This window comes from Arachis hypogaea, chromosome 17 (genome assembly GCF_003086295.3).
Source record: "Arachis hypogaea cultivar Tifrunner chromosome 17, arahy.Tifrunner.gnm2.J5K5, whole genome shotgun sequence".
NCBI lineage: Eukaryota > Viridiplantae > Streptophyta > Magnoliopsida > Fabales > Fabaceae > Arachis > Arachis hypogaea.
In genome coordinates, this window is record NC_092052.1 from 49,738,885 (window position 1) to 49,756,234 (window position 17,350).

Below are 17,350 nucleotides of genomic sequence, written 5' to 3' on the forward strand. Positions count from 1 at the left end.
TATCATAAACACTTTGTTATAAGAAGAGTGATAAAAATAATCTCATTATTTCTTTAGGTAACCAATAAATCTCATTTATTGGAACTAATATCAATTCTATTGTTGGACAATCTCTTAACACATATAAGACATTTCCAAACTCTGATATTCTTGAGTTTCAGCTTATGTCTTTTCCATATCTCATATGGATAAAAAAATTGATTTAGTGAAAAATTTGTTAATTTAGTAGCATTTCTAAAACGTAATCTAAATCTATACCAATATATAATGGGGATACGGAAGTTTGGTATCCAATTCTTTCTTCCTATTTTACCCCTGTTTTCTTTTTATTAAAAACTGGCTTTATCCCACGACAGAACATAAAAACTAATTTCAATAAAAAAAACTGCTACTACGTACTCAATTCTTTTTATTTTATTTTATTTTATTTTTTCAAAAACTGGCTTTACCCCACGACAGATTTAAAACTGATTCACTTTTAACCCATGCCAGAGTTTAAAGCTGATTCACTTTCAATAAAAAAAACTATTAATACGTACTCAATTTAAATACCGTTTCACTTTCAATAAAAAAAGATTTCTACGCCTTCAATCGTACTTTACCTGTAATACCCGGTCTAACCGAAATTAATTAAATAATAAGTTAAATAAGAGCGAATATGGTTGGAAGATTTGGCAATTGGAATTTGATAATTTAAATATGATATTTGGATTCAGTGAATTTTTCCGAGTCGAAAAACATAGTTTTCTGCGTAAAAGCGCGCAGCGGAATTTTGACCGGCAGTACCGGCTGAGATCTGTCTGGTACTACAGCTGAGGAAATTGATTATGAGTAAATAAGATTAAGAAATGAGGAATTATAATTAGGGAAGGTAGAAATATCTAAAGTGCGATTTAGAGTGCTAATCTTAAAGGTTTTGGTCCAAAATTGGGCCAACGGACAAAAATAAGTGAACCGGGTCTAAGTGGGCCCAAGACCCAACATATATAAACATTAGTTATGAGCATTTCAGCTCATTTTGCCCTAAAGAAGGGGTGTTGGGCGCTGAAATTGGGAAGAGAGAAGAGAAGAGAGAAAACCTAACTCTCTTTGATCTTCAAACCACCATAACTTAAGCTACGGAGCTCCGATTGACGAGCCGTTTGTGGCCACGCATCGCTCTTCTCATCCTCTACAATTCTATCTAAGTTTTGTGGTGAGTATTCCATTCATCTCTTCCCAGTTTTCAAAATTCTCCACTGTTACACGTTTTTGGGTAGTTAGTGTTGAAATCTAGTGATTTTGGGTATTTAGGGATATTCCAACATGGATTCTAAGTGAGTTCTATCCCTACTTCATATGGGCTGAGGTAAGAAGTGCTCAAACCCTTGTGATTTGTCATTTTTATGAGCCCTAGGTTGGTGTATGTATGTGATATTGGTTATGTTAGTGTATTTGGTGATGTTGGTGCACAATTGGGAGATTGGTATTGCTTGAGGAGCTTTGATAAGGCTTGGAGCTAAGGTTGGTGAAGACTTCCAAAGAAGAGGCTCAATTGGTTTGGCTACAAGAGGTACGGTTTAAGTTTCATTTAAGTACCGTGTGTTGTGATGAGAATTCCTAGGCTAGATGCCCCTAGGATTAAGTTTGGATTGTGTAAATGGTTGGTGCTAATATGCATAGTTGGTATGTAATGTGAATTAATGATTGGGTTGAGAATTGTGTGGTCTTGTATGCTTGGTGTATTGAGAATTTGATGTACTGGGTAATGAGTATTGATTTGTGGTATATGCATTTAAATTGTGAAAATTAGGCCGGAGGCCGTGAATTTTGGGCCGGAGGCCGGAAAGAGGTAAGAAAGGTAAGTCGATGTGTGCATTGTATGATGGCACAAGTGATTGGATGAATTTCAGATAATGAATATATGAATGATTAGGTTGGTTATTGAGTAATAAGGTTTGAGGAGTGAAGTGTGGAATCTAGTAATTTTGGGTAAAATTATGTAGATGAGGTATGTTTGGTTTTGGTTGAGATATATTATGTGGTCATATATGTGATTATGATTATTGATGCCTTGATGGTATGATGATGCATTAGAGATATGTATGTTGTGATATATGCTTGAGGAATGATTAAGGTTGATTTATGGGTGAAACCACGTGCTAGTGAGTATGATAATGATTATGTATAATGAAGGTTGATTGGAAACGGTATTATTGGAAATTGGGATGAGGAAGGATGTATGACATAATATTGTGTTTGTTCTTTAGCCATTTGATTGAGAAGTGCTAAAATGGTTGGATGATGTTTTGTGAATTGTGGAAAAGTGTTAATGTGTGAGTTGAGGAGGCTTGATGTTGTTTTTGGTATATTTTGATTGATTTCAAAGAAAGAGATGGAATTAGCATGTTTTGGTTGATTTGGAAAATAGTTGAAAATGGCTTGTTTTGAAAATGGCACCTTGTGGTTTTGTATGAAAACATGGTTTTTGGGCATATTTTGATGGGACATAACTTGGACTACGGATCTCTGTTTTGTGCCAAATTTGTTTAGAAATGAAATTGGATCCGGGATGTCCATGCTGTTCGAAGAACGGGTGAAAAACGATTTAAGATGAGAAAGTTATGTCCGTCGGAAGATTGGGAGTTGAATCTGTAAATTCTGCAGCTTTTAACTTAGAAAATTTTTTGCAGAACGACCCTCCGCGCGTAGGCGCACTTGGCGCGTACGCGCCGTTCTTTGAGAAAGCACCATCCACGCGTGCGCGTGGTGTGCGCGGGCGCGTCGATGCGCTGCACCAAATGCCCAGCCATTTTCCCGAGAGTTGTGCCAGTTTTGTGCCTGAGGCACAAATGTATCCGTGCGTACGCGCGGCTGACGCGTGCGCATCGTTTAGCTATTTTTCAACCCGCGCGTCCGCGCGTATGACGCTTGCGCGTCGATGAGTTTTGTGGCCATCGACGCGTGCGCGTGGAGTGCGCGTACGCGTGGCCCTGTTTTCATGCCAAAGTTGATTTTTGAGTTTTTAAAGCCAAATCTCATACTTCTAAGCCTCCGATCTCACCCCTTATGTATTAAATCATTATGATATGCCTAGCAACGAGAAAGGAGCTAGGGGATGTGGTAACTTGCGAGTGAAGCAAGGGGAAAAGTTATGATCAATGATGATCGAAGATGATTATATGAGATATAGAGGATGACGGTGGAAGTATCGTGTATGCCATGAGCCGAAGGGCTATATTTATTGATAAATGGCTGGTTCTTGATTGAACCATGAGCCGGATGGCTGAGTTATTGCCGGGTTATGGCAAAGCCATTATTGGTTATGGCTGAGTATAAAAGCATATATGATTAATGAATGAATGTGTTAAATGGATAATAATGGAGAATGTTGCAATGTGATGTGTGACCCCGGGTAGTAGGCAGTGGCATTGTCCACTTGCTCCGGGTATGAGACGGAAAAGGATGTTTATGATAATGAGTTAAATTATGGAGTTTTGAATAAATGAGTATTTGTGATACCTGGGTAGTAGCAAGGGTCGTGGTTCGTCCCGCTTGCTCCGGGTCATTGTCTGAGAATTGATAATAATGAAGGGTGACTATGAATAAATGTTTATTTGTGATACTTGGGTAGTAGTAAGGGTTGTGGTTCGTCCCACTTGCTCCAAGTTAATGTTTGAGATTTGGTAACAATGAATGTTGATAATATGAATTGAGATTGAATGAATATATATTTGAGATACCTGGGCAGTAGCAAGGGTTGTGGTTCGTCCCACTTGCTCCAGGTCTGAGATTGTGACGCCTGGGTAGTAGCGGCAGTAGTGGTGAATCCACTCACTCTAGGTTGAGCTTTTAAACACCCGCCTGGGTAGTAGCCGCAGTAGTGGTTATTCCACTGGCTCTGGGTTGAGCGGGTAGTAGCAAGGGGGTTGTAGCTCAAACCTACTTGCTCCGCAATGGGTGTTTCTGTCCAATGGTTAGCTACCAGGACATGTCAGGTTGGCTATATAACCGACAGATGACATCATCAGCCATAGGGCAGGCATTCATCATTTGCATATGTTTGAATTTTTTGGGTTTGTCATTTGTCTTGGAATTCTACATCATATATGCCATGTTACCTGACTATATGCTACTTGTTCTACTTGTATCATGTTGTGTATTACTTGCCTGTATTGCTTTTGTTTGTACAACTGAGAAGCCCCTCATGCTGGTGTCGGTGGGTGTGAGGGCTGTTCTTGATGGGATGAATTGATGATGCGATTGCATGATGATGTATTGATATAGAACTGCTGAGGCAGAACAACTGGTGATGGTTTTGCTTATAATTCTGAGTCTGATTCGTGGAAGAGTCAGCGAGTTGGGAAACATGTGAAACATGAATTAGAATTAGCACTCCCTTATGATGGTTGCCTATTCATGGTTTAGCGAGAACCTAGGATGAATAATTGGTGAAGAAGTTTAGGATGCTTAGTGAGTTTTTACTGCAGTGCATTGTATTTATTTGGCACTTTTACCGTACTGGGAACCCATGGGCCCGGGGTTCTCATTCCGTATATATCTCTTGTTTTTCAGATACAGGTCCAGGTGCTCAGAAGTGAGCTGTGGTTCGTCTGAGAGACGGCGAAGATATTTATTTTCTCTACTTTGTGTTTTGCTTAGAATCTCTCCACCTTTGTTTTGGAAAGTTTATATTATGTATTGAACTCTTTGAATTTGTCTATAGAGGCTCTCATGTTTCCTTCGGGAGAGATTAGGATATACTGTTGTCAACTACTTTCATACTGTACCCTAGCCGACCTAAACTTCGCGGGTCGCTACTAGGGGCTATTTACTTACGTTATATATATCTATCTGTTATCTATCTCCTAATCTCCTCTACGCCTTGTCCGTATATCGTTTTCGGCTTCACGGTTTATCTTTTGTTGTCGAAATGTGAGAGATACGTCTTCGCGATTTTATTTCTACTCTTTTCAGGCTTCTCGATTAATACTCCTTTCGAAATTACCTATATTTATATATTAAAAATCCACCTGAGAGTCGTACCACCGTAATATCATTGACTTATGACTCGAGCATAAGGATTTGAATATTAGGGTGTTACATTACCCAAGAGAGTTAAATATCTGTTTCACTTTCAATCGTGCTCTTGCAATCATTTTTCTTCTTTGCGTTTTTCTACCTTATGTTCTGACAAATATAATTTGAAAATTCAACGAATCAGCAATCACATTATATCAACTAATATAATTCCTATTCCAAATCCATTGCCAAGTACAGGATTAACTACAATTAGACAAATGGTCAGAGCCACCCATCATCATTGTCATCATTTTATTTCAGGTAACATAAAACTTAACATGTATTATGATAATTTAATTTTTTTGGGCTATAAATTCAATTTTACTTAATATCTGTATTCTACTCTTTGAAAAATCTAGGATTGAAAGCGCATGATAATGGAGTTGGTCCAAATATTAGACGTCATAGTAACATAATTGGTTGGTATTCTATAACAAAATTAATTAAATTAATGTACACTATTTATATAGTTCTGATGCTTATTATTTAACTTAAAAAAATTACATATAACAGAGCACTCCTTAATAAAAAAATACAAAAAGTTACTAAAATTTGGTATCCAATTCTTTCTTCCTATTTTGCCCCTGTTCTTTTTTATTAAAAAATGGGTTTACCTATGACAGTATTACTCAGGATACATAAATAATTATTAATTTTATTTTTATCTTTAATTTTTCATGATATTTTTTAAAATTATTAAAATATAAATAATTAATATAAATAACGTATAAAGAAATAGAATATAAAATAACTGATATATTTTTAAGTAATCAATATATCATTATAGTACAATAACTGATAGTATAAAAAAATATTTATTTTATTAATAGTTATTTCAATGGGACAATAGTATTTAAAATATATAAAAAAATCATTATTAACTAAAGTCATTGGAATAATTAAATCTACAACATATGGTTTACATAATTTTTTATGTCCAATATTTATTTTTTAAAAAAATTACGTGTAAAAATGTACTCATTAATCAAGTTTATACTAATACAATATATAATGGACTATACCAATATAAAATTAGAATAAGAAAATTTGGTATCCAATTTTTTCTTACTATTTTACCATGTTTTTTTTAATAAACATTGGATTCAAAAAAATATAACAAACTACGTCCTCCATGTTTATTATTTTTTTATCAAGGAAAGAATTTACCCCACGACAGAATATCAAACTGCTTCCCCATCAACCCACGACATATTTTAAAACTGAAAAAAAAAACTTCTACTACTACGTACTCACTTTAAAAACTAACTCACTGTTCCACCTTCAGTCATATTTAACAAAATTAAATTACTCTTTCCCTTTCAAGCTTGGTTTCGCAAAAGTTTTTCTTCTCAGCATAGTATTATTATCTTTCTGACAAATAGAGATGGAAACTTTACAAAATCAACAGCCACGTGAACGTCGACCCAGTTGGACAGATTATGCTAGGCGAAGAAGACAGAACATGACCGAAAACATACACAAAATTAATCAAATTAATATTACTATACATAGTTTAGTATCCAAAATATATATAACGAAATTATACATACATTATAGTGTCTTTTTTAATCAAACAACACATCAATCATATATGAAGTTATAAAGTTAACATTAAAAATTTGGTATTCAATTTTTTCAGACATCATTTATCCTTAGAAATAATTTTAAAAAAATTTAATGGTCAAAATAATAATAATATTTTTTAATATATTTTATTTTCATCTTACAATATAATATATAACTTAACATATAATATTTACATATTTATATTTATATTAAAAAAGAATAAAAAATAATGTCATGTAAGACTAATGACCAAAGATACTCTTATATTAAAGTTTATGATAATGATTTTATAATAAAAAATAAAATTTATATATTAAAGTAATGAATCAATATAACATTAAATTTTTTAACAACACTTTAATTTAATTTTTTTAAATTCTTTATGTTCTCATATTTTAGAGCTTTGGTAATGATATATATTTCTAAAAAATTAAAAATAAAATTAGGATATATCTTACTTACATACAAATATAACGATTAAAAAAATTACAAGAGCTATCTATACCAATATATAATAGGAATACACATGTTTAGTAACCTATTCTTTTTTCTCTTTTGTCCCCGTTTTTTTTTTATTAAAAAATGGGTTTACTCACGACAAAATTTAAAAACTGAATCACTTTCAATAAAGAAAACTGACACTGCGTACTCACGATACATGATATTTTAAAATTAAATCTATTAATTATATTTTTTTCTTTAATTTTTCATAATATTTTTTTAAAATTATTAAAAAATAAATAATTAATATAAATAACATTATACTATAATCATAATAATCATATAAATAAAATTATGTCAACAAATACTAATATATAATGGGGATACACAGGTTTAGTATCCAATTCTTTTTTCCTCTTTTGTCTCTGTTTCTTTTTTATTAAAAAAATGGGTTTACCAACGACAGAATTTAAAACTGAACCACTTCTAATAAAAAAAACTGACACTACGTACTCCGGATACATGATATTTTAAAATTAAATCTATTAATTATATTTTTATCTTTAATTTTTCATGATATTTTTAAAAAATTATTAAAATATAAATAATTAATATAAATAACATTATACTATAATCATAATAATGATGTAAATAAAATTACGTCAACAAAATATTAATTATTTATTATTTATTATTAATATTTTTCATACATAATAGCTCATAATACAATAGTATACAAGTGATCAATATATCATTATAGTACAATAACTGATAGTATATAAAATATAATTATTTTATTAATAGTTATTTCAATGGGACAATAGTATTTAAATTATAAAGAAAAATAAATTATTATTAACTAAAGCCATTGGAATAATTAAATCTACAACACATGGTTTACATTTTTTTTATGTCCAATATTTATTTTTTTTTAAAATTATATATAAAAGTGTACTCATTAATCAAATCTGTACCAATATATAATATAATGAACTATACATAATAGTTAAAAAAATTACAAGAGCTATTATTTTTTATCCCCTTAGATTTAAAAAGCACTACATAAATAAAGATTAATTCCTTTTATTATAAAGATTAATTCCTTTTCTTATCAACGTAAACACACAAAAAAAAAAAACAACAATACATTACAGTATAACAAATAAATTATTTTTTAAACTTTGTATTCTTAATTGTCTTAATTGATAAAATACTCATCATATCATCAATTTATGGTAACAAATTAAAAAAAAATTAAAATATCTCAAACATTAATGGACGAGATTCAAACCTTTGAAAAAAACACCATAAAAAAATATAATAGAAGCATAGAAAAAATTATTTGTATTATAATAAAGAAATATAGATCAATTCTAAAATAATTAAAGTTACCAATATTTTGTTTCACGCAATCAAAGTTAACTAATATTATGATAACTAATTATTCTCTTATGAGTTTAATTTATGCTTATTTTCTATATTGCTCTTTAAAAATATAGGTATGAAAATACATGGTAACGGAGCTGGTCCAAGTAATAGATCCTCTGGTTAGTATCTTTATATGCTTTAAACATGTAAATACATTGATATAAGTTATTTTATCTGCACATTAAATCTTCTTAACGTAGAATATTAACAAAATTAACCAACTTAATTAACACGCTTTATTTTATTGCTAAGCACTAATTTTTTATTAATTCTAAAATATTTAAAGTTAACAATATTTTGTTTCATGAAATCAAAACTAACTAATATAATATATTATAACTAATTTTTCTCTTATTAGTTTAATTTATGTTTATTTTTCTATATTGCTCTTTAAAAATATAGGTACAGAAATATGTAACACCCTACTACCCAAAACTTTACGCTTAAGTCGTAAAATAGAGGTGGCGAGGTATTACGACTTCTAAAAATTAAAATACATACTTATAATAGTAGAAAGAATATAATAGACTAGGAGTCTTGAAAAATGGGTAAAACAAAATCGCAAAATGAAAAGCGCCACGCTCCGAAAACGGAACAACTTGCGTATGAGGAAAACTATAACTATCAACGTAAGGTAATAAAAGTAGGATTAGAAAGTCAAAGGTACAAAATAACAAGCTCCTAACTCAGTCCGCGAAGTCAAGGCTGGCTGGAGAATATTTACATATGTATATATATACATATCCAAAACCCAAGACGTACATAAACAAAATCCTGCCTCTCCATAAACCTCTAAGAGGATCAAAAAGAATAAGTTATGTGGAGAGGAAGCTAAGTATGTGTATATACATCACTGCACAACAAAATAACACAGTAACCACTTCGCTTCAGGTGTCCAGACGCCTAATGAGATACCTTTCGACCTGCATCTGAAAAACAACAACATAGTATGGAATGAGAACCGGAGGTTCTCAGTATGGTAAAAGTGCCCGCATAGTTAATATAAAAGGTCTCGGGAGAGCCAGAGGCATTCCTAGAACTTCGACACTTAGATTTCAGCTTAAGAATTCAACTAAACCAGAAATTAGGTAAGTTGTCTAAGGTATTCAAGTCCTGAATCTAACTTTAACCGAATACTTCACATTCTGTCTCCTCAAATCCTCTGAATCACTGGTGGAACAACCCCCTCCACTCCTCTGCCAAGAGGGGTTTCTCAGAAAACATACACATACAATTCAAGCAAGGAAAATACAGATAGAGAAGCGTTTATAGTAAGTAGAACAAGTAGCAGTTAAGCAGAATTAAACAGCTAAGCAAACTAAAACAATGCATACTCAAACAAAGCAAACAAATGCATATGATGTATGCCTGTCCTATGGCTGATGAGTCTCATCTGTCGGTTATACAGCCAACCCGACATGTCCTGGTAGTTAACCATTGGACAGTCCCACTGTGCGTGCATCCCCAAGTTCAATAATATTCCATGGAGTCAAACTCCAAGCTCAAATATAATATTCCATGGAGTCACACTCCAAGCTCAATAATATAGTATTCCATGGAGTTAAACTCCAAGCTCAATAATATAGTATTCCATGGAGTTAAACTCCAAACTCAAATATAATATTCAATATTCATATATATATATATGCATGCCCATGGGGGAATCCGGGGAGTTAAAGTGCCCGAGGGTCAATAAATAGTCTCAAATATACAAACCACATAATAATCTCTTTCCTTTTAAAAACAGCACCTCAAATCAAAACTTCAATTCTTATAGAAACTTTGGCAGTATCTCCTCTAAAACTCGAATTTCTGCCACCTTTCAAGGGTCCCAACTATCATACCCAACACCTCTCAGTCATTCAAATCATTTTCAGTAACAAATTATTTCAAAATCAGACTAATACCAATATTAAATCTTTTTCCAAACCAACCAACTTCAATATCAAATTATTAACAACAGCTAAACCCCTCATTTTATTCCATATACACAATCCATCAATTATATGTTCAGTTCATTCCTATCTTAAGGTCTTTTAGCCTAAGTTTTCACGTGACATTAAACATTAACTACGAGAAAACAAAACCATACCTTCGTACGGAATCAAAATATTCAAAACTCTGGAGAAGCTTTTTGACCGATCTATCGAAGAAGAAGACGTCCAGAATCGTCTGTGCCTCCTAAAATTCCCGTTGGCCAAACCCAAGAGATAAAAGAGCTACGTCACCGTCAACTTTCACCGACCAAAAGTGGTGCCAACGTGTAGAGGAGGAAGATACAAATACTTTTACCGGATTAGATTTTTGGTTGGAGTTACGAATTGCAAGAAATCAAAGCCGGAAGTTTGAAGGAATTTACGTTCTTTCTTTTTCTCTTCGTTATGCTATTCTCTCTTTTTTTTTTCTTTCTTACGGCATTCATATATATATATATAAAAGCAAGCCGCCTTGGCTTTCTTTATTATTAATAATAGATTATACTTATACTAGAAGAAAGAATGAATCATAATAACATAATATTATATTACAAAACCTAATATTATATGTATATATATACATAACGATAATGATAAACTTTAGTGGATATATATATAATGATTGAAGTATTAGGTTAAATAGTGAATAATAATAATAATACAGGAACGAACTTTAGTGAATATATATATATATATATATATATATATATATATATATATAAACGAAAGCGTAGACTAAGTAATCGGAAATAGGGAAGTCAAATAATAATAATAATAATAATAATAATAATAATAATAATAATAATAATTTATATATAAAATTAATAATATATGGGTTACTAATCTAAATAACATTAGTAATTTAAGGGTGAAAAGTATTTGGTGAAACATTAGCAAAGCTAAGCTCAGTAAAAAATACCAATATTTACTCATATCGGCAGATATCGAACTCGATAATAAAATAATTTTTAAGTATAAAAAACTCCAATTTATAAAATAAATTATAACTTATTTATATTTATATTTTTTAAAAATGAGGGTCGCTACAAAATACATGGTAACGGAATTGGTCCAAATAATAGATCACCTGCTTAGTATTTTTATATACTTTAAACATGTAAATACGTCGATATAAGTTATTTTGTCTGCAGATTAAATCTTCTTAACGTAGAATATTAACAAAATTAACCAACTTAATTAACATGATTTATTTTATTGCTAAGCACTAATTTTTTATTTTTTCAAAAAAGTATATAACATATAAAATTTGCAAATTTTATAAATATAGGTATACGTCGAGACACCATTACTAATTCAATTCCTCAACCAATTGCTTCTTATGAACCAACTACAAATAATACTAGAAGCCATGCAAATATAAATGGTGAGTACTCTATTTATATTTTTAATATTTTATCATCATCATATAATAATCATTTAAAACATTTATTATATTGACTAAATATAACATTTAATATACATTACTATATAAAATGTGTTTAGTTAAACTTATTGTATTATTATGCTTATTAGTTATCATAATAACAAATGAATTTTTGTAATTATAATTATCTGTATTGCTCTTTAAATTATGCTTACTATATATTGTAAACAAAATTTTGAATTTAATAAAAAAATTTAAAATAAATACTTAACAAATAAAACATGTAAAATATTTGAAGCATTTATTAAACTTTATAATAAAATCTTCGTAACAGCATATATCTTTCAAAATTAAAGAAAAAAATTGAACAAAAAAATAATTAAACACAAAAACAACAATTAACAGATACTACAAAAATATTGATGTCCTATCTCATGTATTTAAAAATAAACTGTACAAATTATATGGGTCCTTTTTATTATAAGGTTATTAACAAATTAAGCATTTAATAAATGGTGAAATTTACTAATGGCACAATATATCTGATTTCTTAAAATAAAAAACTAAATATTATATTAAAAGTTATATTAAAAGTTACAAGTTAATAAGTAACTAAATAATGTAGACCTCAAATTAAAAACATAGATAACGGTGTTTACATTCTTATGACCTACAAGAAAAATTTTTAATGAATCACTAATTTAAGTACTAACTAAAAAACAATGCTACTACAACTGTTATACAATAGCAAAAATTATGAGACACATAATATCATTTAGTGATGGAAAATAAATTTTAAGATCATTACCGTAACTAGGAATAAACCCTTGATGATAAGAAGATTATTAAATTAAAATTTAATAATATAGAAAATATTATTAACATAAACACCAACAAAAATAACAAAATAAAAGTACACCATACATGTTGACCATAAAAAATATTTATGCAATTTGAATGGACAAAATTTTTACTGTATCGTTAATTTATCATAATAATTTTAAAAAATATAATTAAAATTATTACAAATTACTGGGCAACATTCAAAACTTTCATAAAATTGAAAAGCAAACAAAAACACAATAGAATCATATCATTTTAAAAATATTCTTTGTATATTTCAGTATAAAAATTTGCTCTATTAAATATATATTTAATCTCATATATTACCTAGAACTACAAACCTTGACAATCTTATATGAGTTTAGGCAACAGAAAAATCTAGAAAAAGACACTACATCTTTAAAAATTACGTTTATTTTTCAAAAAAAAACCTCAATTGAGAAGTTGTATACATATTCTTTGTTCACTCTTGATTTCACTATCCAAAATAATATGAAATAATTAATAAATTCTACCCGAGTACCTAACCAACAATTATTGGCACATGTAGGAAAAGACATCTATAACATAATATTTTAATATTCCTATGCGAGTGCAGAAATTAAACACCATGTCAGAATATTCCACAACTGTGCTCGAAATTTTCAAGAGAATACAATAGTGCTTCAAACTACACTACCTCCTATAAGGACATGTACACACTGTAATGCACGTCTGTTTCACCATGAAACATTTGACATGTGTTGCAATGGAGGAAAAGTCTCTTTACCCCAAGTAAATGCTCCTCGGAAATTACTTGAAATCTTCTTAGGCCCTTCTGCGGAAGGGAACCATTTCAGGAAACACATTCGTGGTTACAATCATGTTTTTTCATTTACTTCGTCTGGTGTACACATAGACGAACAATTAGCTACAGCAAGTCATAGTATATATACATTCCGTGCTCAAGGATCAATGTACCACAGTATAGGAGGATTTCATCCAGATCAAGGGGCGTGGCCACGCTTCTTGCAACTATATATATATATATATATATGATACTGAGCACGAGTTACAAAATAGGATGCTGGAGAACACCCAACTGCATGAAAGTTTGGTTTTGAAGCTACAACAATTGTTGCACCGATATAATCCTTTTATCCATGTATTCCGCCAGCTTGCACAACGACTAGATGTGCAAGAGTGTAGTTTGGTGATCAGAGAGCGACCTGCTAATCAACCACAATACAGTCTCCCAACTGCTTCACAAGTAGCAGCCATAATAGTTGGTGATGACATTGAAACAATGGTGCGCGGATGAGATATCAAGGTTCAAACTCATGCTGGTAACCTCAGAAGGATTCAGGAGTTTGTTGGGTATTATGATCCATTACAATATCCTCTTCTTTTTCCATTTGGAACCCATGGATGGGATATAAATACTCGAACTCAACGTTGAAACAAAGTATCATGCCGGACATATTATAGCTATATGCTTCAGGTACAAACTTCTATATTTGCTATATCATTTATAAACTTCTGTAGATGATAGTTTGTACCAATACATCATTTCATAATTTCTAACAATTTTTTATAATCCTCGATATTTGTAGATCTGCCCCAATGATCACTCAACAGTTTTGCAAGCAAGGTGACTTCTTCAACAATATGTTGTTGACAACTATGTGAAAATGAAAACAGGCAAGTTAAGATGGGTTCGACAAAGACAAAAGGAACTTCGAGCTGAACTGTATCAAGGCTTACAAGATGCTTTGCACACAAGAGAGAATAATGCAGGTAATTATTCAATTTAATGGCCACACGATTGATCATTATGTGTTCCTGAATTTAAACTTTAAAACTAATAATACTTTTCTCTAAAATTAGTTTTAGAAAATGTTGGCAGAAGAATGATATTACCATCGTCGTTCGTGGGCAGTCGTCGAGACATGACTCAACGGTACGAGGATGGAATGGCTATTGTTCTTAAAGAAGGAAAACCAGATATCTTTTTAACTATGACATGCAATCCATCATGGTCAGAAATAACTTCAGAACTCAGTCCTACTCAAACTCCACAAGATCGTCCGGATTTGACAACTAGGATTTTCAGAGCCAAGTTCAAACAATTAAAGTAGGATGTTATTGCCAAAGGTGTATTGAGAAAGGTGAAAAGTTATATTTATGTCACCGAGTTTCAGAAAAGAGGATTGCCACACGTACATATGTTACTAATCTTAGAAAACAATAACAAGTTGATTGATCCTGACCAATATGATAGTTTGGTCCGAGCGAAAATACCATGTAAAGAAACAGAACCACACTTACATGAGGCAGTGCTAAGGCATATGGTCCATGGTCCATGCGGAACACTAAATCAATCTTCACCGTGCATGAAGAATGGTCAATGTAAATACAACTACCCAAAAGAGTTCGTACCAGAGACACGACGAGGTGATTACTCATATCCTCAATATAGGAGGCGATTTGATACTCCAATCCCTATCAACCAAAATGTCACAATTGACAATAGATGGATGGTTCCGTACAACCCTTGGCTACTACTGGAGTATGATTGCCATATCAATGTAGAGATATGTAGTAGTATCAAGAGCATAAAATATCTATACAAGTATTGCTATAAGGGACCAGATCGTGTGGCAATGGAGGTTCACAGAAGTTCTCATTATGATGAGGTGCAACAGTTTATTGATGCAAGATGGATTGTCGCTCCAGAGCATGCTGGAGGATATTTCAATTCAACCTTTACCGAATGTACCCATCAGTTGAGAGGTTGCAAGTTCATTTGCCAAATCAACATCAAGTGAGCTTTTATGAGCACCAAACTAATTCTGAAATAGTTAATAATGACTATTTCTCAAGAACAATGCTCACTGAATTCTTTGCACTTAATCGGGCCGATGATCAATAATCTAGGCATCTTTTGTACAGGAAAATCCCAGAATATTACAGTTGGCACAGCAAGAAAAAAGAATTGCATCGACGTAGGTCACAAAAGAGAGCTATCGGTCGGATCTATATCGTTTCACCAACAGAAGGTGAAAATTTCTATTTGCGTATTCTGTTGTCAAATGTAAGAGGTCCAACTGGTTGGGATGATTTGCTAACAGTCGATGGTGTCCAATATTCGTCCTTCAAGCAATCCGCTCAGCATCGAGGACTGTTGGAGAGTGATAGTAGTATAAGATCATGTTTGGTTGAGGCATCCATTTTAAGAATTCCATGTGCTTTAAGAAGGTTGTTTGCCACCATTTTAATTTTTTGTGAGCCAACAGATGTAAGAAGTCTGTGGGACGAGTTTCTTTCATGTATGGTGGATGATTATGCATCAACAAGCACTACAACCTGCAATGGGTTGACAAATCGTTTGCTTAGGGATTTAAATGACATCCTCCTACAGCATGGAAAACATATTGCACAATACAATTTACCAGCTCTAACCTCGGACAACGACAATGACAACTTCATGCCTAGAATTATTCAAGAAGAAATGTCCATCGAAGTTCCTCAAGAAGACCTGTGTTCTATAGAAAGATTGAATCATGACCAGTCTGCAGCTTTCAGGTGCATTATGAATACAGTTGATCGAAGAGAAAGTGGAGTGTTCTTTGTTGATGGACCAGGAGGAGCAGTTAAGACATTTCTTTACAGAGGTATAATTGCAGACTTAAGAAGTAAAGGGCATATTGTCTTGGTAACTGCGTCCTTAGGAATAGCTGCAACTTTACTACCTGGTGGTCGAACAGCTCATTCTAGATTTAAGATCCCAATCAATGCAGAGCCATCCTCCACGTGCAATATAAGTAAACAATCTGATCTTGCAAAATTGATTAGGCAGATGGCAGCGATAATTTGGGATGAAGCGCCAATGGCTAATAAAGAGACAATGGAATCATTGGACCGCACATTGGGATACATCTTAGAAAACAATAATCCATTTGGAGGGAAGGTGATGGTTATGAGAGGGGATTTTCGCCAAGTACTACCTGTTGTGCCGAAAGGAAGTAAGTCGCAAATGATTTCAGCTTCTATTGTTAAATCACATTTGTGGCCATTCACCAAAATTCTCCAATTGCAACAAAATATGCGATCTCTTAATGATCGTGATTTTGGGGAGTATCTTATGTGCATAGGGGATGGAATTGAGCCTACCATATGTAAAGACTTGGTACAAATAGAAGCACACATGGCAATACCATGGGAAGGTGAGGCATCATTACACAAATTAATAAATGAAACCTTTCCAAATTTGCAATCTCATGGGTGGGATGCATCTTATATGGTGGAGAGAGCGATATTGACACCCAAGAATCATGATGTGCAACAGCTTAATTATATAGTCATTAACCAATTTTCGGGAGACGAACGAATTTTAGCATCCTTTGATGAAGTAGAAGGAGATACACATAATTTGTATCAACATGAATATCTTAACTCGATCTCCACGGGTAGATTGCCACCTCATATGTTGAAGGTAAAAAAAGGTGCTCCTCTGATGTTACTAAGAAACATAGATCCTAAGGCAGGCTTATGCAATGGCACAAGGCTACTGTGTCGAGGAACTTTTCAAAACATGTTAGACGTGGAAATCTTAATAGGCCATCACTCTGAAAAGAGCTTTTCTGCCTCAGATAAAACACAAAACAACTGA

At 32.2% G+C, this 17,350-nt stretch overlaps 1 protein-coding gene across 1 annotated transcript; it reads left to right on the plus strand.

The window, feature by feature from the left end:
* Nucleotides 1–14,903: 14,903 nt before the first annotated feature.
* Nucleotides 14,904–17,350, plus strand: LOC112763274 (uncharacterized). The gene is made up of 2 exons (XM_025808990.1): nucleotides 14,904–15,502; nucleotides 15,631–17,350. Exons 1-2 carry the CDS (start codon nucleotides 14,904–14,906, stop codon nucleotides 17,348–17,350), a joined length of 2,319 nt encoding a protein of 772 aa, XP_025664775.1.

Bases quoted from the DNA above. Each gene is read 5' to 3' on its own strand.
- LOC112763274 (XM_025808990.1), top strand. From the start codon at position 14,904: ATGTTACTAATCTTAGAAAACAATAACAAGTTGATTGATCCTGACCAA. The intron at 15,503-15,630 runs GTGAGCTTTTAT...TCTTTTGTACAG, and splicing joins ATTTGCCAAATCAACATCAA to GAAAATCCCAGAATATTACA.